The 22,310-nt window shown below is 39.2% G+C and overlaps 1 protein-coding gene across 20 annotated transcripts in view; it reads left to right on the forward strand.

Annotated features, from left to right (window-relative positions):
• The window catches only part of LRCH3 (leucine rich repeats and calponin homology domain containing 3), a 62,610-nt gene that overhangs the window by 29,410 nt on the left and 10,890 nt on the right, over window positions 1-22,310 (forward strand). For 2 of the 20 annotated variants that reach the window (XM_074547258.1, XM_074547254.1), the window contains exons 7-21: window positions 2,107-2,200; window positions 3,063-3,183; window positions 5,633-5,781; window positions 7,515-7,591; window positions 10,331-10,423; window positions 10,836-10,887; window positions 11,016-11,153; window positions 12,362-12,409; window positions 13,391-13,444; window positions 16,440-16,520; window positions 17,810-17,881; window positions 18,729-18,777; window positions 19,268-19,381; window positions 19,984-20,102; window positions 21,583-21,720. In XM_074547258.1, coding sequence (XP_074403359.1) covers window positions 2,107-2,200; window positions 3,063-3,183; window positions 5,633-5,781; window positions 7,515-7,591; window positions 10,331-10,423; window positions 10,836-10,887; window positions 11,016-11,153; window positions 12,362-12,409; window positions 13,391-13,444; window positions 16,440-16,520; window positions 17,810-17,881; window positions 18,729-18,777; window positions 19,268-19,381; window positions 19,984-20,102; window positions 21,583-21,720 — 1,399 coding nt within the window. The remainder of the gene's footprint in view (window positions 1-2,106; window positions 2,201-3,062; window positions 3,184-5,632; window positions 5,782-7,514; window positions 7,592-10,330; window positions 10,424-10,835; window positions 10,888-11,015; window positions 11,154-12,361; window positions 12,410-13,390; window positions 13,445-16,439; window positions 16,521-17,809; window positions 17,882-18,728; window positions 18,778-19,267; window positions 19,382-19,983; window positions 20,103-21,582; window positions 21,721-22,310) is intronic. The other 18 variants (XM_074547275.1, XM_074547259.1, XM_074547255.1 and 15 more) reach the window with 17 other exon arrangements.

Consider the following 22,310-nt stretch of genomic DNA (forward strand, 5'->3'; position numbering starts at 1 on the left):
CTAGAAGGTTTAAAATACCAAGTACTCATGGGTGAGCCAGTGTGGTGAATATTCTGGGACCCGGGCAACTGTTCTTGCTTACAGGAGGTAAAGATACAAGTTTTAATGTGACGTGGAAATGGCAGCAAGTACTGTCTGTCATTGTTGGTCTTAGCAGGATTTGGCTTCTCATCCTTTGATTTCAAGCTTTACACAGCTTCCTGTAAGGTGTAATTGCCCCAAAATGGTCTGATCTCTCCAAATGCTTAATGTGGCTTAATTGTTCCTTTGTGGCTTGTTGGTCAGGGAGGAATAAAGATCTCAAGTCTCAGCTGATTTCAGGATGGCTGCTGTATGATTATAAATGTGTAACATGTGGTATTGGATAGGTGGGTTTAGTTGTGAGAGCTGGCAAGACAGATAGGAGCTTTGTTGTTAAAAAGGAGAAGTCCTGGGCACAGTGTTTATGTATTTTTGAGCTTCCAGCTAACTTCAGTGTTAGATGTAAAGCTTTACAAATTCTCCAATTGAAAAGGGAGGCTAAAAAAAAGTTTGCATTAAAACTTCCTCATTTTTGAGCTCCTTAACTTGTAATTGTTCAGTTTACAACAAGGCACTCAGGAGATGCTGAAAATATTGATTCATTTAAAATAGAATCCTACTGCAGATGGATTTTTCTTTGACCCATGTTTTTAGAATATATGCAAGTTCTATGAACTGTTAGTATGATTATGTTTCTATTGTCAGTTACTCAAATTAGTAACTCTTTAACTACATTGGGTGACTTCATTCTTTTTTCTTCCCACCCAGAAAAAGGGAGTTGGTTTTTTCTTTGACTTCTTTTCCTTTCTGGTGGTTTATTATGCAGATAATCTTTCTGTTCAAATACAGGGTTGTAAAAGTGGATTTGAGTTAATCAAAACTCCATGCAGATGCAAGAGCTTGTCTTTTAGTCTACATCTGCATAGAAACAGATGCATAGCTTAATGTGTCTCATCTGTAGCCTCCATCTCTCCTGGAAGGATCCCTTCTTTGCTATTTCATGTCTATCTGAAAACTAAAATAGGCCTTGAGAGTAGTCTGTTGGTCTTCTATTAAGATAATAATAATAACAATAATTTGAAAATAAGTATTTCCTGAGACTAGAATTTCAGAGGGAGCAGCAACTTGAGAGCACTGCCAGTGAGAAAATGGCCTGCAATTTAGTTAGGATGGGCTGATGCAATTAGCTTCCTGAAATTCATTCTTCCTTGTGCATTATGTAGTAATTACTGCTGCAGTTCTCCCTGGGGCATCGAGTGCCAATAGGACAGTTGAGCCATTGTGAAATGCCATCTGCAGTGGATCAGACAAGTCCCATTGTCTCTCTTACTGTAGCTATCTGCAGCAGTTGCCAGGGTTGACATCTGTGAGGGCTATATGCTGAATTACGTAGTTTCTGAGCCCAGAAATTTAAAGAACTGTGTGCCTGTTTGGTTTTATGTATTGTAACACTGGGCACATGTCTAATGCCTTTGTCTAGACGTGTCATTGACAAAGCTCTGTAAATGAGAACTGTACTTCTACAGTTACTATATTATGATGCATCTGAAGTACTGTAACTTACTGCAGTTTCTTATGTAATTACGTGCCAGAAGACATTTATGTAATACATGCTTCATACTTTTGAGTAAAAGTAGTATATTCTGTAAATTTTAGTGATTTTGTGCTTTTGTACGTATTTATGTAAAGGTTTGTTTGACAGTGGTTTTCAACCTAAACATCTGAGTAGTAGAAAATGAAAGTTTGACTTGCAAAACAGAGAAATATGAGACCAGTTTGCAGTTTGCTTTGTCATAGTTTCTCTTTGGGAAAAAGAAGAGTGGATCTGTCCTTTGAATCAGCTCAGCTCAGAGGGCCGGGCCGTGGCAGGGGAGAGCTGACTGACAGGGATGCTGAGCTCTCAGCACCTGCCTCCTGCTCCATTGTAGCAAGTGCAGCGTGAGGTTTTCAGACATGCTGAGCTTGTGAACACACTGCAAGTGTACTTGGTGGCTTATTCTGCTGCTGAGTGGCTTATTCTGTGTAATGGCTGAGAAGCTTTTGGTGGTGTTTCCATCACAGTAACTAAAGCTGTGTGTTTGACAGCCATGAGGAGCTCTATTCCAGTCGTCCGTATGGAGCACTCGATTCTGGCTTCAATAGTGTGGACAGCGGAGACAAAAGATGGTCAGGGAATGAAGTAAGTGTTGCAGCTTTATTTTTGTTGAGTGCAGTATTGTACAGTAAAGATAACTAAATGTATGCATCTGGAAGCACATTCCATGGGTAACATGCCTGTGCTGGTGTGCAGGTTGCCTTGAGCCAATATTACTTGTTTTATTGGAGAAAAAGCAAGGTTAATTTTATATGGGATAGACACCAAGTTGGAAGTATTAACAGAAATGTATAAAACAGTGCATGAGAGGTTAACTTACTGGAGCATAAAAAGTGAGAAAAATAGGGTTCTTCATTTTAAAGACTTTGTAACAGTATCAAATTACAATGCTCAGTCAACTCTAATTTTTCATGAAAAGATGTTTCAATAAAATAAATCTGAACCTGAAAATTCAGCTCTGGAAATCAGCTGGAAATTTGTCTTCTTCCTTTGTTTAAAACATTAAAATATGTTTGCTATTTACAAGGAGGAAAATAGGATCTCTTAGCAAAAAGACTGTAAATTATTATTGCCAGGAAGAGGTTCCCTTTTCCTCTTGTTACATCTAGAAAATAGCCAAGACCTAAAGTGCCACGGTGAGCTATACTCCATACTTGCACTCCTAACTTGATTTTAGAGAAGGTGCTAGGATTTTCCATCCTGCGATGTTTTCAGTCACATGCAGGTACTGCAATCAAAACTGTAGGTAGCTGGTTTCTAAAGAAAGCTCAACTCTATGTTTTTTTAAAACAATACATTATGGCTGTCTTTTGCTTTAAATCAGTGTTTTGTGGTTGTAAAACAGGGCAATTGAAATACAAATCAAGGACAAATAAAGAAGTAGTAGATTACAAAAGTATGTTTCTGAAGAGAAGTATTTCCAGACTTCACTGTTTGTTTTCCAAAGCCAACAGATGAGTTCTCAGATCTCCCATTACGTGTGGCAGAGTTCACCAAAGAACAGAGACTGAGAAGAGAAAGTCAGTACCAAGAAAACAGAGGGAGTGCAGTTGTAATTAATGGTGGAGGTAAGTAGTGATTTTTGGCTAACAGTATTTATTGTTATCATTATTAAAGTTCCAGCATGTTTCCTACAGATAGTAGCTTGTTGAAAGAGGAAAAAAACCAGAAAGGTCTAGGTGGAATTACACAAAAACAGTGTTGTGAAAACTGTAAAAATACTATTGTTTTAAGGATGTTAAAGGTAAAATCAAATAGCAGCAGAATTGGTGTTTTCTTGAAAATTTTGTCAGCTTTTGGCTGTGTCCTATGTTAAAGTCTCAACTGCTTCAAATGGTATTTTGGAATATTGAATTTCAGTGCATGGAGTTTTGCTGTGTGAGCTTCTGGGGAAAATTTACTACAGCAGTAAATTGTCAGTGCTGTGTGCCAACTGCTGTGAGAACAGGATGAGCAATTTTGTCAGGGAATTTCATATTTCTGACTGGTACTAGTGTCTCATTCCAGTTTTGGGTTTTAATCCAAACTTTAATATCATCCAGGAGGGGCTGGTGGTTGTGAGTGGCAGTGCTTTGTTGTGCTTTCTCAGTCTCACAGGATCACCTTCACAGCTGTTCAAGAGATGATCATGCTTTCCATGTTTCTTGATCTCCAGTCCTCTTTCATTTTAACTTCCAGCAATCTGCTGCTCCCAGTGTCTCCTTTTGTTTATATGCCTGAATTTTAACAGTGCTTCAGGTTTGTTTTCTCAATCATTCCTTCTTCTCCATTGTTCTGCAGTACTTATTATTAGATCTCATCTGCATATACTTTGATTCTTCTTCTTTGTCAGCTGCTCCCTGGTTTTCATTTTCCCTGATGGCTACAGTTCATTTTCTCTAAGTGTTGCTCTTCCCAGCTACCTCTAATGTCCTGTGCCCAGCTCTTACTTTTTCTTCTCACTTCTCTCCTCATCTTTATCTTTTGCCATCTTCTTTTCTTGGTCTCAGTCTTCTGTGCAAACAATTTTTTGTTTTCTTTGCCACCTTCTGGAAATATCTGAAACTTTTTATTTAACTCAAGGTCTTTCACACATTAATGGGGAAGAAATTAATTTCAAACAGTTACATTCTGGCAGTTGAAGATATGGTGTCATAGGGAGTGTTGGGCAGCCTTAATAAGAGGTAGTGCTGCCAGCTCTGCCTCCAAGACTAACTTTATTTTGTTCTTTGGCTTTTGCACACCAGGGATTTTAAAATGCCTATAGCAGACTTTTAAGCTGGAGCATGATCAGTTCATGAGTAGGTGTACCTGGGAGGGGCACAAACCATAGCATGTGGCTGTCAGAGATCCAGATACTTTGCAGTTTCATGTTCCTAACACAGCTACTAATATCTTCCACATTTTCTCCATTATTGTTGTTATTATCATCATCATTATTTAATAAGCAAGCCTGGAAAGAAGGGAAGTTTGAGGGTTTTTTAAGATTTGAAACTGAGATGGAAATGTAATGAAGCCACAGTATATAGGAATGTAGTTTTGGATGGTTGTAGTAGCAGAGGGGGTGGCTTTGGCAGTAACAGTTGCTAGATTGTGTGGTGAGGCAAAGAGAAGTCTGTTTTAGACAAGCAGGAAAGGGGCGGGGGAGTGAAGAAGAATGTCTGCAAGAGTCTGGAGCAAGTTTGGGGAGAGTTTTAAGAAAAAAGAAATCTCTAGTGCTCTGAAAGGGAACTTATACTTTCCCCTGCATCCCCAGTGCAATATTTTTCACCAGGGGCGTTTGCTCAATGTCATGACTCTCAGAATCCCTGGGCAGAATGTGGAAAAGCGGTGACAAGTGAAAAAATTGCCCTACTTAGTATCTCCCACACAAAGAAAAATCAATACCAGCCGAACTGTGCTATTTCTTGCTCTCATTTCAGTGATTCCTAGTTTCTTTTTCATTCTTTTAAAATAAAATTGCGGATGCCTTATATTGTTTTAGAGGGATTTTGTTGTTTTCTGTAGTATTGTTCATTATTTCCACATACGCTTCTTATATTTCTTGTATTTGCATCCAGATAACTTAGACATGCTGCTCTCTATTTTGTTGTAGTAGTAACACTAGTAGAAGGATCTGTCATATGCATTCTGATTTTTCTGACAGAGAACCAGGAGAAATTATTCCAAAATATACAAAGGTCATTGTACAGTCTTGATATTAGCTGAAATACTTTGATATATAGTTTTTGGTTTTGAAAGGGAAATCACATTATTTACTTTTTCAGTCACTGCAAAAGTATTTGCAGCCAGCAGTATAAAACTACCTCCTTGATACATGTTCCTTGTTGCTTTTTAAAAGGCATAAATTTTACAATTATTTCAAAATTTGTTGATCTAATGTTAGTGGGCCTGACAAAATCCAGGAGCTTTCAGGCTGAGCTTTCCCAGATGGCAGAAATTCAGGGCCTTAGCTCCTGACCGTGCTGCATTGCTGGGTTTTGTCCTCTCTCATGGGTTATCTAACAGTGGCTGTTTCCTCTGTGTGTGTTTGTCAAGTGGAACACGATCTCGATCAGATTGACTACATTGACAGCTGTGCCACGGAGGAGGAGGAGGAGGAGGTGAGGCAGCCCAGGTGCCAGGACACAGACAGCCTCAGCTCCCAGTTCATGGCCTACATCGACCAGCGGCGCATCTCCAACGAGGTGGGGCCTCCCTTGTGTTCGTTCACTCACACACCCCGGCACAGCCCTTGGCAAAGCTCTTCCCTGTTACCCTTTTGGAGAGAGTCCTCAGAAACTGAACCTATAGAAACAGATTTTAGCCATGTCATGTTTCCTTCTGTGTTCTTAAGTAATACCTATGTACAGAGTTACACAGTTCAGTGGCTCACTGTACAGACTATTGAAGATGGAGGGAGAAGACCCACCTTTCATTGATCAGCATCAACTCCACTTTATTCATCAATCAGGCGCCTTTTATAACAGTGTTAATTCACTTCATGCATATTGCAAACGCAAGCTCACAATAGGTCAGAGATAACATACCAGCCCCTCCTTATGTTTCCAATACCAAGATTTGGGTTCTCAAAATTATTTTTGCTTTCCCAAAACAGCCAAAGATAGAATATCTACTTGTTATGAGAAAGCTGCCTGAGAACTCTGATATGCAAGGTTCTTAAGGTCTTCATGTTTGTCACTTTTACTTGTAATTAAAAACAACCTGAGAACCTCTGCTGTTTACAGAAACAGGCTGTGAGAATCTGTCCCCCACAGCTGCCTTCCAAGCCATTTCTGAAAAAATCTCCCAACAACAGACTACATGAATAACTTGTCTGAAAAAAATCTTTGTGGCTGTTCTGCTTAAACAGTAACTGTGGTGCTGTGATTCAGGTGTGTCCTTTCCAAGTTCTGTATGTTTTGAAGCAGAAAGATATTTACTATGTCAAGAAAGAAAGAAAAACAAGGGGATCTTTAGCTTTTATGTAGGAGCTTGGTCCCTATCTTGTGAACCTTTTATTACTGTTTAAAATCAGTCACACAGATATGAGAGATGCATTAATTTTGCAAAGCTCATAAATTCATTATCAGATCACAGAAGCTGAAGGACAGACACAAGAGCTAAACTTTTCTAAGTCAACTGTAGGCAATGCAACCCAAGGACTCCTTACTGTAGATAGGGAAAAGGCATTGGTCAGCATCACAGCAGCTATTCCTCAGGGTCTGTCTAGTCATACAAATTAAACTGCTTTTAGCTGAAGGAGTTTCTCTAAAAAGACCGTCCAAAATACTCTATTACTTAGGAAGGCTGACTGCAGTATAGCAGCGTGCACGCAGGCATGAGTGAAAATTGGCAAGTTAATCTTGAAAAGGTTCTATTTTTTTATATTAATGGAAGTTTTTAAATAACACCAAAGGCAATATGTCCCTGTTCCCAATAGGATAAATTAATTCGTAGCTCAAATTAAACTGAGAGTCTTCTTATTAATCCCATGTTTTGCTTTCTTAGTCTTTCTGGGACCTGTCTTTAGAATGTCATAAAGGACCATCAGCTTCTTTATTCTGTATTTCTGAGAATCCAATCTTCACTACTCTGCACTTGTAGAGCTAAACTCCAAAGAATGTATTTCCATTTCAATACAAATTTTATACCTACATGAACTTCTCTGCATGATTCTTAATACTGGAGGTTTTAAACTCCTAAAGTTACCAGCATGCATATTTAATCTTGAAACTATTACTTATTTAAATTGGAGAAAAAAATACGAGTGAGCTTTCTTGGCTGGAAATGAACATCCCTGACTTGTGTTTTGTGCTTTGCTGTCAGGTGTTTTAAATACCAGTAGTTACAGATGGAGCTCTACAGAGAGATTGTTTGGCATTAATGTACAGTTTTCTGAATAAATTGCTAACTTAGTCTTTTGTGGTTTTTTGCTTAGAGCTCACCAGTAAAGCCTGGATCCATCAGAGACTTTCAGAGAACAGAGGATTCAAGAAGACATTTACATCAAAACAGGTAAGAATTACTGTGGCAACAATAATTTTATCCAGAATTTTATTATGAATGCAGAGCATGTATTTACTAAACATGTTTAGAAAGTGGCATTGTTTCCTGTTGCTTTGCCAGAAGTGTGTATGGCACTTTTTTGATAAGTTATTGCTCCAAATTATGATTTGGAATTCTAATAATGGCAGTGAGCAAAAGGCATAACTGTTCTATGCCAATACTTGACTTAAAATCAGTTGGTTAAAGAAATCTTCATAATTAAAGTGCATATTTTTAAACTGATTTAATATCTGCTTTTTGTGATTTAATTTGTGCTTTGATTGAATAGTTGATTTAAGCTGTAGTGCAAATAGGACAAAAGGGATGAAGGTACTTGCAGGAAGGACAGAGATGCTATGGAGTATCTGATGTGCCATGAGGACACATTCTCGGTTGACTCCTGCTGGTTTTGGTATTGTGGAAGATAATTGTATTTTAAAAAGTACCTTTCTGGGCCCTAATTATGAGCCTACATCAGCAGAGGGGATAGAACGGGAATCAATCTGAAAACAAGTTGTTTATTTTCATGAAGTATGCCCATGCTCTTTAGTGATTACTCTTAATTGATTACTTTAATGATTATTGGAGAGAATGCTTATCTGTTATATAAAGGTCAGAATTGGGCAGAGTATCAATGAAGGTTGGTTAGGTTTCTGAAAAGAATTTTGGATGTCTACTTAAAAAAAAATAAGAAAAGCAAATAAATGATAAAAAACAGTTCTTGCAAATGAAAATGGATAGAACCTTTCTTATACTATTGAAACATTTCAGTATTCTGTGGACTGAAAGTGAATTTGCAGGGACTCCACAGAAAACCAGCCCAGTTGTACTTGGAATGTTTGGGGGGTGGAGGAGTGGTGGAAAACACAACTGCTAGTCCTAAGCAGGTCATTACTTATGTTGTCAGTAGAAACCAGGTTTTTAATGGATTCTGAAATGGTATTGAAAGAGCAAATGAAACCAAGATTAGTGTATAAATTTTTCCAGAGTTTTGGCAACATTTTAATAGGCATTCTGAAATGTGCAGAAAATGTGCAGATACAGTAGCTGTACTGATACAAGGGAGGGTAGCTGTTTCAGCATCTCTCAGCAGTCCTTATCCTGTCCACAGGTCAGGTATAAAGTGATATAGCAATTCTGCCATGCTCTCCCCCAAAAAAGAGTGCTCTTGGTTTGAAAATTCGATTTTTTTGCTTGTTTACTTCTTTTTTTTTTTTAATTTGAACATTTGTGGTCAACATGGAAATAATTCAACTTTGCAAATCCTGGTTTTCATGATAAATCTGAAGGAAATTGGAGAAGGCTGGTTAGCTGGGGAGAGCTGCTGTTTACATAGACAGATGTTAATGATAAAGGAAGTTGTAGCTCAGTAAGCTATCCAGTGATTTCAGAATTTAACTTGAGGATAGCAGGAGATCTCCATGCTGAAGTAGTTAATCAGCAATCTGAATGAATTGTAGCTTACTATGCTGCAGCAGAGTGAAATTATAAAGGCACTAAAACCAGATTGTGTTGTTACTGCCTTCAAAATTGTGTAAAAACAGCCATATGACAATGAGTAATTTTTTGTATTTTAAGCTTGTATTAGTCAAATATTTTATTTTGTGGCAACCACAAGCTGTAAAGTGCTTCCACAGTAATTCTGTGCAAATGCCTTGGCAGCCAGCCTCTTCTTTTTTTTTTTTTTTTTTTCTTTAGCATGCTGGAGCCATTAAAACTGAAAGTTGGATGTAACACAGACTTCATCTCAAGAGTACTTATATTAGTTGATTCAATTAATTGAATACAGTTGATGCCTCTGGACAGACTGTGGTGCATTCCTGATGCACCAAAGCTGTGTACTCTGCTCTGAACACACTCCCTGGCACTGACTGAACCCAGTCCTGTCTGTTCCAAACAGCTCTAAGGAATGGGTTTGTCGTGTGCTTCAGTGCTAATTTAAGTAACAGAAGGGACCTGTAACATCTGGGTCTTCCACAGCTCATCTCCATGAGGGAAAGGCCCTAAGTGTGCACACAGCCAGCTGGACTGACATTTTTTGGAAATGCATGGTGAAGTGTGTCTGTGTTCCATGGCTGCCCCAGGAGCCGAGGTCGCAGAGTTTAGGCTGTCAAGAGAAAGCTCCTTGATTTCCATCAACTTTGTTTCCAGGCAGCAACATGTCAGGGTGCATGCTGTGGGCTGTGGACCTTGGGAATTGTTTCAGTGCTAGCAGCTGCCTTCTGGCAAAGAACTGACTGCAAAATTTCTCTCTTATTGTTGATATGATGGATAAGAGCCAGATGGGTTCTTGTTTACCTTGTGACTTTGAGGGCTTGTGTCACTGGCAGTCACCTGATTGGTGAGGTGAGCAGATTTGTGCTGAAAATACGCAGGGGTCCTGATGTTTAAAATAATTCTGCTCTTTCCAGAGCAGAGTAAGACCTGCAATAACCCAAATATTGTCTTAAAAGAGAGAATCCGTCTTTGTGCATTTTTAAATCGTTGTTAATTCAGCAAGTTGTGTTTTAATTACGAACTGCAGTTGTGATCTGACTTGGTATCACATTGTGATTTCTTTAGTCCAAATTTCACTTTTTTGATTATCTGAAGCTAGTTATTTGGGCATTTCTCTCACAAAAACAGTTGTAATCTAGAGTAGAATTAATCTGACAGTAGTCTGTATGCATCAGTGGCCAAATCCCCTTCCACCTGGTGTCTTACCTGCAGGGATACAGATGAATTACGAAGACCTGAAACTCTAAATTTGATGCAAGACAGAGAGCATCAAATACTAAGGAGTTATGTGGACAGGACAGAGAGGTAGGGAAAAAGAAATTGAGTGTTTCTGCTGATTCATTTTATTGTTTTCCCCTCCCTCAAATAACCATACCATGCAGTTGTTCCTCTAAATGAGGATCATGTGTAAAATTCCTGGTTTGGTTACTCTTAGAGAATGGGTATAAAGTACTGAGTATGTCAATGTAGTAGGCCAAGTGTACAACCCCACTGGTACATCTTGTGCTGTAAAAAAATGTTATTACAATTCAGGAGAAGAAATAGAAATGACTCACAAAATCTGTCATTCACAGTGTTAAATCATCATCACAGCTGTTAGTAGACAGTTACTCTTCTGATTTCATCAGCTGCTTGTGTGTCACTGACAATTCATGTATGCAGAATTTTTGGATTTAAGATTAAAAGTCTACTTACTCTCTGTTTTTGCATTTGTCAGACCCCTGCCTGATTCACCTTATTTTCTCTCGCTATCAAGTCACCACACCCAGGTAACACATAGAATTCAAATAGTTTTGAATGGGTTTGATGTGCAACCAAAGTGGTGTCCCCATTAGCCGTGGGCAGTTTCTCCACAGCCCATCTGCAGCCCCACAGCCTCTGTGCCTGTTTGCTGCAGGTGCCCGGCGCGGACTCGGAGCTGCAGCGCCGGCACATCGAGCGCACGCGGCGCGAGGCACAGCTGGCAGCCCTGCAGTACGAGGAGAGGGTGAGAACCAAGCAGATCCAGAGAGAAGCTGTCCTTGACTTTGTTAAGGTGCCTCCTTTCAGTACCTACTCCATATTTTATCTTTTCTGAATCCTTTCATTATAACTACTTGCCATGATAATTACTGCTCGTATGTTATGCTCCTGGCACTTTATAAAAAATTTGGACAAATGCCATTTAAGTCCATTAAGTGTTGGTGCTGTAGCTTAATACAGGCAAAGCTAGAACTGAGGAGGAAGATGGAAGATTACCCAAAATGTGATTGTTGCAAAGAATTCTGGTTTTTGTGTATTTCATCGCATAGATGTGATGGCATTGGTTTAAGAAAGAAGAGGCCTTTGTCTGACAAGGCATAGAGGCAGTTTAATTTTGAAGACAAATTTGGCAGGGAGGAAGTAATCATACACACAAAAATTTAATGCTGCCTGATCTATTTTGCTCTTTTGTGATAATAAAATAAGTTTGTTCTGGGTGAAGCGTGGGTGCAGACCTGTGGTACATCAGGCACTCACTCTGATCTCTGTCTTCACTGTCTCTATCTCTGCATTCATGTCTTCTGTTTAGCATGCCAGTTTATTTATATGATAGTTGATTTAAATTTGTTTTACTGTTTGCTGCTCTGGTCACTTACCTGACTCTTACCATCACAAGTTTAAGAAATATCACAGTTAATATTTATTTTGCATTTAGAGTGGTCTACAAAGAGGCAAAGCATGGTTTATTGTTTATATTTAATGTATAAAGTTAGTCTAGAAAAAGGTCTTAGCTGCCTAAAACTAGGCTTTTCATGAGCAACAACTATTCTTAGGCCTCTGGCACTATTTTGTAGTAAAGCTGCTTATTAAAGATTCAGCTCAGTCTTTTAGTTAAAGATTAAGCTTATAGGATGCATGTTGTTCATTGATGAGTCTCCTGGGGTTTTTGGTTTGGGTTTGATTTTTGGGTATTTTTTTTTCTGTTTCCTTTGTTGTTCATGACCACTTTATTCTCTGCAGTTAAATTCCTCCCCTGAGTTGTATTTTGGGTTTATTATGCATCTTTCATATGCATCATTTTAAATTTTTGTTTGTTTGAATGTGAAATAAAGGCTGATTTTTTACTAATATTGGGGAAGTTTAAGCTCTGAACCCAGTGCATGTTGTATTTTAAAAACTGAGACCTCTGTTTTCAAACACTTATAAGTTATGCTGCTTGCTTGTGAGCTTTTGTTTCTCTGTGACATTATTTTAAGTTTTGTTTTTTCTTTTTCTGTGTAGCATAAAGCCTCCTTAAGTCCTCAGAAACAAAGTCCAATGGATAGTGAGGTAAGAGTCCAGTAAGAGCATTAGTATGGATGTCAGCACTTAAATTCCTAGCTCTTCATCTGAGTTATTTTTGTCATTGTGGAATGTACCTCAAAACTGGGTTACAGCATAGTTTTTTCACATACTATTAAGCCTTGGGTTGGGTTTTTTTTAATGGGCTCAGCCTAGAATTTTCTTCTGTTTGTGTAGGTTGCCTGTCCAAGTGTGTTGCTTTATTATTTTTTGTATGTTTTCCTATGTTCTCTGCAGAAAATAAATTTCATATTCTATTCTAACCTGCTCCTTGTGAGCAGTGCAGTTTATGTTCTAACAGGAGTGTTCAGTCAAGTTACACTGTTATAGTCATCCTTCACAAATCAGTTTTCTCCCAGTTTCCTGTTATTAGATCACCAGTTGTCCCAGAAATATTAAGCTTTAGAATTTTGAGGGTTGTCAGAAAAAGGAATAAGTTTTTTTTTTCTACTATAGTTTTACAATAATGTAGTATTTATAATCAAAATCATGTTAAATTCACTTAGTAATGTTAATTAGATCAAAACTTTTAATATTATAACAAATATAATAGTTCTTTAGCAGTGTTTTGCAGCTAACTCTTTTTGTTAGAAAATTAGCAAAACATGGGGTAATTGAAATAGTTTTTTGCTCCTTTTTCTTCTTAATGTTTTTCTGTTCTTAATTTATTCTTTTAAAAGGTCCTTTGTTCTACCAGAGTCAGCACTGTGAATGCATAGTGTTCTGTATTTGCTTGACACAACACAGAAAGCAGAATAATTGATTCCTTAAGTAATGTGACTGCTCTGTAGTTCCTGGTCATGAGCTGTGTATTCCTGCAGAGTTACAGACACTTCAGGGATTGTTTTACAGAGCCCCACAGTGCTAGAAGCAAGCAGTACATGTTCCAGAATGTCTGTCTGTTCACATGCCATGTGTTTCTGCCATTGTGTGTGTTTCTGACATTGCTCCATCTCTCCCACCTGCCAGTGTCCCTTTCCATCCAGAAGGTCTCAGCATACTGATGATAGTGCCTTGTTAGTGGTAAGATCCTGCACGTAATGGCCTTTTTCTGTGGCAGATTCTAGAGCATAGAAATGACAACATGGAATGATTGTCTCAGATTAGACCAACTCTTTTAGAGCTAATCTAAATAGCATAAAACATGACCACCTCCTTTGAAAAGTAGCTTAGCTGTGAACTATGGTGTTATGAACATGTTGACACTTTTGCTGTCAGACATTTGCTAATAATACAATGATGTTTTTCCACAAAATAATTAAAGTTTATATTTTGTTTGAGAGCAGAAGACAATTACTGATAGTAAAGAACAGTTTCTAAAATGAAAAATTAATCTCTAGGTGTTCTGGTTTGATTTCCTTGCCATTCAGTTTGCTTCCTAATTGATGTGCTCTTCAGTGGCAAGGAAGCAGTTTTAATGCTTGGTTCTGCCTTCTGCTTTAACTTGCCTGTGTCCTGCACATGGGGGTTAGAAATACTTGGCACAGAAAAAAAGTGTTCTACTTGTGAATGCTACAAATCATTGAATACTCCTCATCCAGTTTTATTGTTTCTTAGGGCAAATGTCTTAAAAATAATCTATTTTGAACAACACTTATCAAAAATAAAAACAAGTGTGCACATATTTCATGTTTTATGCTATTTCTTTCTTTGTGGCATCTTAGCAATGTAGCATAACTAAAAAATCTAATTAATGTCATAATCCATGTCTAGAAAATTAAAAATACACCTGATTTGCCTGCTGTTGCATGACTGCATGCCTAGAATTTATTTTCTTGATTTATGTGCTTCCATTATCTGCCTAAATTTTCTTTAGGCAGTGCTCTTGGTTAGAGTGTCTCTCTCCTGAATGTGTTGGTCAAGGTATTTACTGTGTCTTTATTCAGACTTTTTGGGTTTTCTGCTTTTGTAAGACTATCACTTTATGGGTGAGAAAGAAAGCTTAAAATGTTAGAGAGAAATTTAATAATCATGTGGCTGTTTAGAGAAATCACTATCAATGATCATATTAAAATGTGCTTCCATAGTTAGGTCATAAAAAGCAGTAGAACAGCAGTAGTTTGGATTGAGATGATTCTCCGTTGTCAGTGAATTTGTCTTTGGAACATACTTGAAGGTGCCTCTAGGAACACCATTTCTATTTGATTTTGTGATCACATGACCATTGTTGTAAATTAAGATACAGAATTTTCAGAATCTACATTGAAACTGGTTTCCATTGCTGTTTGTTTCCTTTCTTGTCTTTAACCAAGTTACATCCTTTTACTTCACAAAAGAGTGACCAGGCTGGCAGGGAAGGATTGAAAGCAATAATTCCTCTCTTCATTTTTCATTTGGTTGCTCATATTTTTCAGCAGCACTAAATTATAATAGTATATGAAATGCAGGGGTTTGTGATCTGTAGCTGTCTTCTGTGGTGGAAATCCTCGCTGTGCCTGATGATCACATATGCCAGGGCAGCTGTTTCTGGCAATTACTGTAACTGAAACATTAGGCCCATACTGGCTCATGAATTTGTTCCATCTTTCGTGTAAAGGTAAAAACATCAAGAAAATGGTCGTCAGATTGCTTTAAAAAATTATTAGAGTTTACATTGTTTTTACCTTTTTATATTCTGTTATGTTTCATTTGACATTTCCCCTGTCCTTATGTGTTTGAATTTTAGCTAGGTCTAATTTCTGAGGCCATAAGGAAAAGCTTTTAAAAGTACTAAATCTAATACGTAGCTAGAAAACAAGTAAAAAGCAATTAAAAGCAGAGCTTTTATTTTACTACTTTACTCTTCTGGCATTGTTACTGCTTTAACAAAAAATTACAGTTGTGAATCTCCTTTTTAAAATCTTTGGTATTTCTTTTGGTCATCTTTTTGTTGTCTTTAATCACTAATTAAAATTAAAATGTATTCATGTTGCACAGGTTACTCTGACCATTTCCTTCTGTTTATAAACAATGTCAGGACAGTTGGTTTCAAGTCCCAGAATGATTGCCCATACCTTGTGTGGGTGTTAATGGTTCCCTTTAGTTGTAGTTCCTCCTGCATACCTTTGATGTGAAGTGGAATCTGGCTGTAGAACTTCATTGCACACTGTGGTGGATTTCTTTGGGTTGACCTGTGATGGATAACCAGACTAAAATGTTGTTAAAGAAGTGTAATCACTGACCTCTCTGAAAAAATAAGTTTTATGTTAGTCAGAACCTCTTGCTGTTCTCACAAGGATAGTTCCATTTGTTACAATGGATATTACTTTTAGGGCTGGTGTTAAGCTTTCAGACTTAGCTAATGACTTGGTTTAAGCCCTCATTGCTTCTAAATCTCATTTTTCTCTAAATAGTTCCTTGTTTTCTCCTATACTGTCCCTTACAATGTTGCTGCTGTCAAAGGGGGAGAAAACCCCAAAACTGCTGCTCAGTTTCTCTGTTGTGAAGCCCACAAGGTGCTTGAGAAGCATCAGGCAGCTGCTGTGACCTCATCCTCTCACAACCTTTGTGTCATTGCTGCCTTGTGCTCCCTTCCTTGTGTTGTTTTCTTGTTGTGCTCTCAAATGTGGCCTGAGTCTGTCATATTACTGTTAGCACACAGGATCTCTGAAACATCTGAAGTTAAGACTAGGTTTAAGTTAAGCACCAGAGTGTTACAAATAATGGTTATGGGTAAAGTAAGCAGGACTTGACTTATGCAGACTTGTACCCTGGAGTTTTCTCTCAGACCATTGGCATTCATATGTGTACTCAAATGTTTAATAACCAAATTCTCTTAAAATATCCTTATTTGGTTCATGCAGAGTTCTGGTTGGGCTCTCCTTTGGCACTCCCTGTATCTGCAGTTGTTTCTGGCACAGGGAAATTTTTGTGACTTCAGTGCTAGGCCTAAAGACTGCGTGCAGCATGTGCAGAGGGTGGTGTAAGTCTGAGCTGCAGCCTCCTGACTCCTTTGGTGTTGTGGCTGCCTTTTCTCACAGTCATTCTTTGCATCACTTCTTCCTTTCTTCCCTCTCTCTTTCCTCACTGTCCCTGACAGAATGGCTTTGAGCCTCTCTTTGTGTTTGAGATTGACAATAACACCAATACCATTAAAAGGAGGCCAGGCACTCGCAAACAGGTGAAGAGCATGCGGTGTGTTGGTGTTGTGATCGTCCCTCCTGTGCTGTGCTGTGTCCCCTTCCCTGTGCCCACTGCTGCCTGTGTGCATGGTGACCCCTTCTTAATCTGTGTCAAGCTTGCCCTGCTCTGTTCATACAGGAATAAGCAGATACCTTGATGGTACAGAGCACCTAGTTCTGGTTTATTTTAATGTTCTCATGTGCTAATTAATGTGTTGTCTAAGACAAGTGATACCTGAAACTCCTAAAAAATAAAAAAAAACACCATTTTGGCTCTGCCCTGCTCTGGACAAAGAGGCAATCTTGAGGACCAGCTCAAGTCTGTAAGTCTGTACAGGGCCTAAAAACATTTGTGTTTAAGGCTTGCTCTGAGTGTAAACCTTCCCTTCTAGTCCTTCTGGCTGTGCTGGTCTGAAGTGGCAGAAAAGTTGCAAATGTTTTAAGAACTAACTCCCAAATGTGTCTTTCACTACCTGTAGAGTTTCTAGGTGTCATTTGATGTTCTTTCCTGTGCTGAACTGTCACTTTGCTATTCGAATGCTGTTTCAGAAGGCATAGTGAACCATTCAGTCCTCAAATGTTGAAGTTCTGATGGTGCTTTCAGTGAGACACAGGATTTGGCCTTCTAAATCTGCCTGTCAGTGACAAATGGGCACAACTACAGCCCCTGTTCTTTAAACAGGAAAAGTTATTTATTTGGCTGGGTTTGATACTGGTCATAATTGAAATGTGACTGCACTTCATTTATGGCAACACTGTAAATCCTGACATTGACATCTTCCCCAAGAGTGAGATTCTACCCACAGAACCTCATCTACTTCGTGGGTAATCACAAGGACCAGTTGTTAGTGTTTGTGGCAGATACAAACTGTGTATTACTGAGCCTCTTGTACATGGGTTTCCCTCGTTTTTCAGACATGCATAACATCCTCAAAACACTAAAAAGGAAGCTATTTCTTTTTAATGATTGCCTAGAATGGACTATTGTAGAGTAAAATTTCTTTTTTTCTGACGGCATAGGTGTTACTAAAGAAGCTTTTGCCTCACTCACTGTTGTTAATTCTGTTTTTAATGTCACTATATTATATGTAAAAGAAGCACTATACCTCCCAGAAAGTTCAGGAGGATAGGAAGGCTTTAAGTATAATTCAGCAAGTATTGATGTGCTGCTTGTTGAGTGTTTCTAAGAATGTGATTGTGATCATCTCTTCATTTTTACTTCCACCTTTGTGTACCTGTCACCTGCTCACTAACTCTGCTACTGCCTTCTCTTTCTTTCTGCCTTCAGTCACTCTCAGGGTTGAACCAAGAAAGCTGTGCTACTACCCTGCCTAGTGCCTCTACCTTCAGTCCTGTCAAGGTATCTCTTGCTATTATCATTCACCACTAGAGCCAACAAAAAAATCTTGGATCCACACATCGGTTTAAACAGGTGTTAGTCTGTCAGCATCTAATCAAAAGTTCAGGTAGGGCATGAACCTGATTCCCCTGATTAAGCTGTAGTGTGTATTACCTCATCTTAGCTTTAGGCTGTGTCTACAGGAGGCCTGATCCATAAAACATGGTAACCAATCTCTGCTCCAAGGGGTTCTTAATTGTCTTTGATGTTGCTTTTTCTGTACAAGATCATTTACTCTTGATCAAGTTGAGTTCATCAAAAGTACACTTGTATTCTTTGCAGGTTTCTTTCTTTTCTGTGGAAACTGCTGTGCTGAATTCATTCCTCAGAAGAATTCATTAGTCTGTGTAAGCAGTGTGATGAAACCACAGTGTGTTTCACTGGGGACAGATGTTCAGTAAATGGCAGTTCTGCATTAGCAAGGTGTCAAAGAGGAGTGCCCTTGTCAGGAGTGCTGTATTGCCAATTCTGCATGTTGCTTAATTCCTGGTTTTTGCTGTCCCCTTTGCAAAGAGCACTTCTCAGTTTGAGTTGGAAGGAAAAGTTAACAATGATCTGTCATTGCACAGTCAGGGCTGTTTCATCATTCTTTTTCCTAACAGTTGTATCATTTCTGTAAAAGCAAAAAACTTGGTCTCTGCAGAGATAAGAATTGGGAAACAACATACAGTATTTTTTCTTATTTCTGGTTATTTTTCTGAAACACATTTAGATGGATGGAGCTTTTCTTAAAACACAGCAAATTAAAATGTAATCAAAGCTTTTCCAGATTAGGACCACTCATACTCTTCTGCTTTTTTGTTCACAGAGTGATGACAGATCTACCATCTCCCCTGGCTCACCTACTGCTCAGACAGGTAACAGGGACAGGAAAAAAATTCTGAAAAATCAAAATGCCTGCTTGCTTATTTGTCCTATGAAGACAGGGGAGCATCTGTTCCCACCTCTCTCTGTGGCACTGCTCTGTGTGAGAATTTACCCAGTTACTTGGGTCTCCTTAGAAAAACACAAGGGAAGAGACAAAAGGGATGAAGAATGTCCTTAGGCAGAGCACAGGGTTTGGCTGGTTTAGGCCTTCATAGAGACTTTGGCACACAGATGCATTCAGCAAGAGTGAGAACAGTTGTTGGAATTGGTATGTGGAATGTGCTTTGCATGCAAGTGTCCTTGGAAGTGCCTTTTCCTACTCTGCTTTTATCATGCATGGCTGTAATTTATTTTGTCATCATTACATTAAAATTTTTGGTTTGTTCTTTTAATTACCACATTGCTGTACCCATTTCCTGTTTAACTCTAACCATTTCCTTCTTCCTCCTTCCTTTCCTGTGCCTTTCCACATTTGTTTAGTCCACCTTTCCCCTCCATATCCTGGCCATGCAGCCCCGCCTTCCTATAGAAACCCTTCCCAGCGACCCGAGAGTTTCCTTTTCCGAACAGCTGTCAGGGATGGAGCCAAGAAAGGTAGGTTATATAGCTCAGAAATCAGCTAGTTTTGCTAGATTATATTGACATCTGCATTACCTGGGGCTGGCAGTGTTTTGTTACCCCAGGTCTTTATCAGCAAACTACTTCTAGAATTCCATTTGTAGACAGCTGACATCAGATATGCTGTGAACAAACAGGGTTTTATTTGGAGCTGCCCAACATTCTTTTGTCATACCTGTACAAGTGTGAGAATTTGCGCATCCTGGTCTGCACTTACACCTTTGCCACACAAGCCTTCTACAACTTGATAATTCTTGCATTGCCCAGTAGCCTGGAACAGAATTGCAATTTCTGGGGAAAGACAGAACTGTTTCAACATACTGCATGTGGCAGAACCTTGTTGTCATTTGTGCATGACTTATCCAACAGAAAGATCAGAATCTAAACAGTGAGAGAATTGTGTTGACATCTCATTTGGGTTGGTAGACCATTAATTGATTAATAATCAAAGGTAAGAAGGAGATTTGTGAGAAGGAATGTAACGTACCCATTCTGGAACTTTGTGTGCAGTGCAGTAGCAAACAACAGAAAGCCAAACTGTGCTTAGTGACTTTCTTTCCTTCATGCTGCTGTTTTAGCTGTTGCTTCATCCTCTACCTGTGCCTTGTCTCCTGCTAATGATTCTGCAGACCCTCGAGTGAGACAGAACTCCAAGCAGCGGGAGGAGGAGCTGGAGCTGATAGAGCAGCTACGCAAGGTCAGTGCTGCCAGGAGCCAGAATGTGAACATAGCAGGAAATGCACTTTGTGACCCTGCTAAATCTGCCTTTGTCTTATGGACAAGTTTCACTGAACCAATATGGGGCACAGTTGACCAAAATGAAATGTGTGGTACAGTCTATGCACTTCTCTCAGATGGGTTCACTTGGTTGTTTGTGGTAGGTAGAGTCAGCTTCAATTCCTTTATAATAAATTATGTCAAGTCCTGCTCTTAAATGTCTGGTGAACTCTGCTTTTATGTGTGCTACCCTTCTTCCTTATCAGCTTTCACACTTGTAAGGAGCTCCCTGGAAAGTTGCCTTTAACTGTCTCCTTTTAATGTCTTTTTTAAAATTCTTTTTGCTATAAAGCTGACAGATGAGCAGATGGAGTGCAGAGACTGCTGCCAGTCATGCTGCCATCATGGTTTCCTCGTGTGCTCTAGATCTGTCTGTTGATTCTTGCCTTATCCTTAGTTAAGTGCAGAACACTTGAGCCACTAATGTTTCTAATATTTATGCTTTTTGTCTGCCCAGGGGCACCACACTCCTGGTTTGTGCCCAGGTGCAATGACAATAAACAGGGATATTGGCAATGCCACAGGGCATTAAGGTACTGCTCTGCTTTGCCCCAGACTTGTTTCTGCAGAGCATGAAGGGATTTCTTGAGGTGCTGTAATTAATTGTTGAATTTTCCCAATAAATGAGAATATACTTTCCTTTCTGGAGCTAATCTTAAGTGCCATAAGCATTCCAGATAGAGAAAATTCCCTCTCTTTGGGGGAAGTTTTGAAGTAAGGACTGTCTCTTTTCTCTAAAGGAGAAAGGTAACTACCTTAGATAAAACTTGGTGGTGTTTTCAGACCCTCTCTTATGTCATCTCAGATTGCTTTCTGTGTAGTCTGTCTCTTGTTCTGCTCCCCAGGTAAGCTTAATTTTTTTGTAATACTTAAATTTTGTACAGTATTACAAGTTGGTGATATTCTCACAGCATTTAAAATGAGTTTGAAAGCCTAAATTGAATTTTTATTCATTCTCTTAAACAAATGCTATCTTCTTTTTGAAGGGCTGCTTATGCCAAATAGTTCAGTTTTTACTTTAAAGTCAAAAATATTGTCTTGACTTTGTTTATTGTGTTGTCCTCCAGCCCACAAAGACAATTATTTTCACTTCCCTTGGCAAAACCATTCTCTGAGAATATGTATGGTTAAGAATACTGTTCCTAGAGCCTGATTTCCATTATTTTTGAATAATGGTTGCGTTAGTCCACTGTGCTTTACAATGAAAGCTCTTCTTCGTTGAACTCAGTTGCTCCCCGGCTGCGGCCAGCCCTGGCCACAGTAATGCACAGGCTTTCCTTGGGGTTACTCAGCAAGCTGGTTGGAGATGCCATGAGGACAGACAGAGCTGTGATGCAGGAACTGTGCAGAGTTGCCTGCAGGGCTCTGAGCCCCCCGTGTGTCCCTGTTGTGTCCCACAGAACATCGAGGCGCGGCTGAAGGTGTCCCTGCCCAGCGACCTCGGCGCGGCTCTCACTGACGGCGTCGTCCTGTGCCACCTGGCCAACCACGTGCGGCCCCGCTCTGTCCCCAGCATCCACGTGCCCTCGCCTGCAGTTGTAAGTGTGCAGCAGTGACTCTGCTTTATGGCTGTCCACAGGGAGAGCCTGCAATGCCCTGTCATCCAGACAGGCACTAAAGTCAGCATTCTCCTCAGTGAATGCACATGACAAAAAGTAACCATCTGTGCTGTTTAAAAAAGGTCTGTAGTGTCACTGAATGAAATTCTGTTTGGGTTTGTTTCATTTAAAGGAAATTATTGTAAGCAAATGCTAACATTTTCATGTGCTCCCTAGGCACATTAACTTTAAAATTTGTGAAAACATAGTAGGGAAGTACAACAAGTAGGATCCCACTACACAAGACAATGAAACCAGGCAGAGACTGAGTTGATTCCTGTGTCCACAGCACTACAAATTCCTCTGCTTAGGAATTTTAGCAGAACACACTCAAGATACTTGGAGAATGGCATCTCCTGGAACAAAACGAATCCTGTCATACCTTTGTGATAACAGGAAAAAAAGTGGCTTTGTCAGGGGACTGTTGAGAGCAGGGAAGTATTGCAGTCTGTTTGGTAGGGAAAGCACAGAATTAGAGATCAAAATCTGTGAGATACCAACAGGCTATTTATCCAGTTTGTGTTGGTGGA

This window comes from Zonotrichia albicollis, chromosome 9 (assembly GCF_047830755.1).
Source record: "Zonotrichia albicollis isolate bZonAlb1 chromosome 9, bZonAlb1.hap1, whole genome shotgun sequence".
Classification (NCBI taxonomy): domain Eukaryota; kingdom Metazoa; phylum Chordata; class Aves; order Passeriformes; family Passerellidae; genus Zonotrichia; species Zonotrichia albicollis.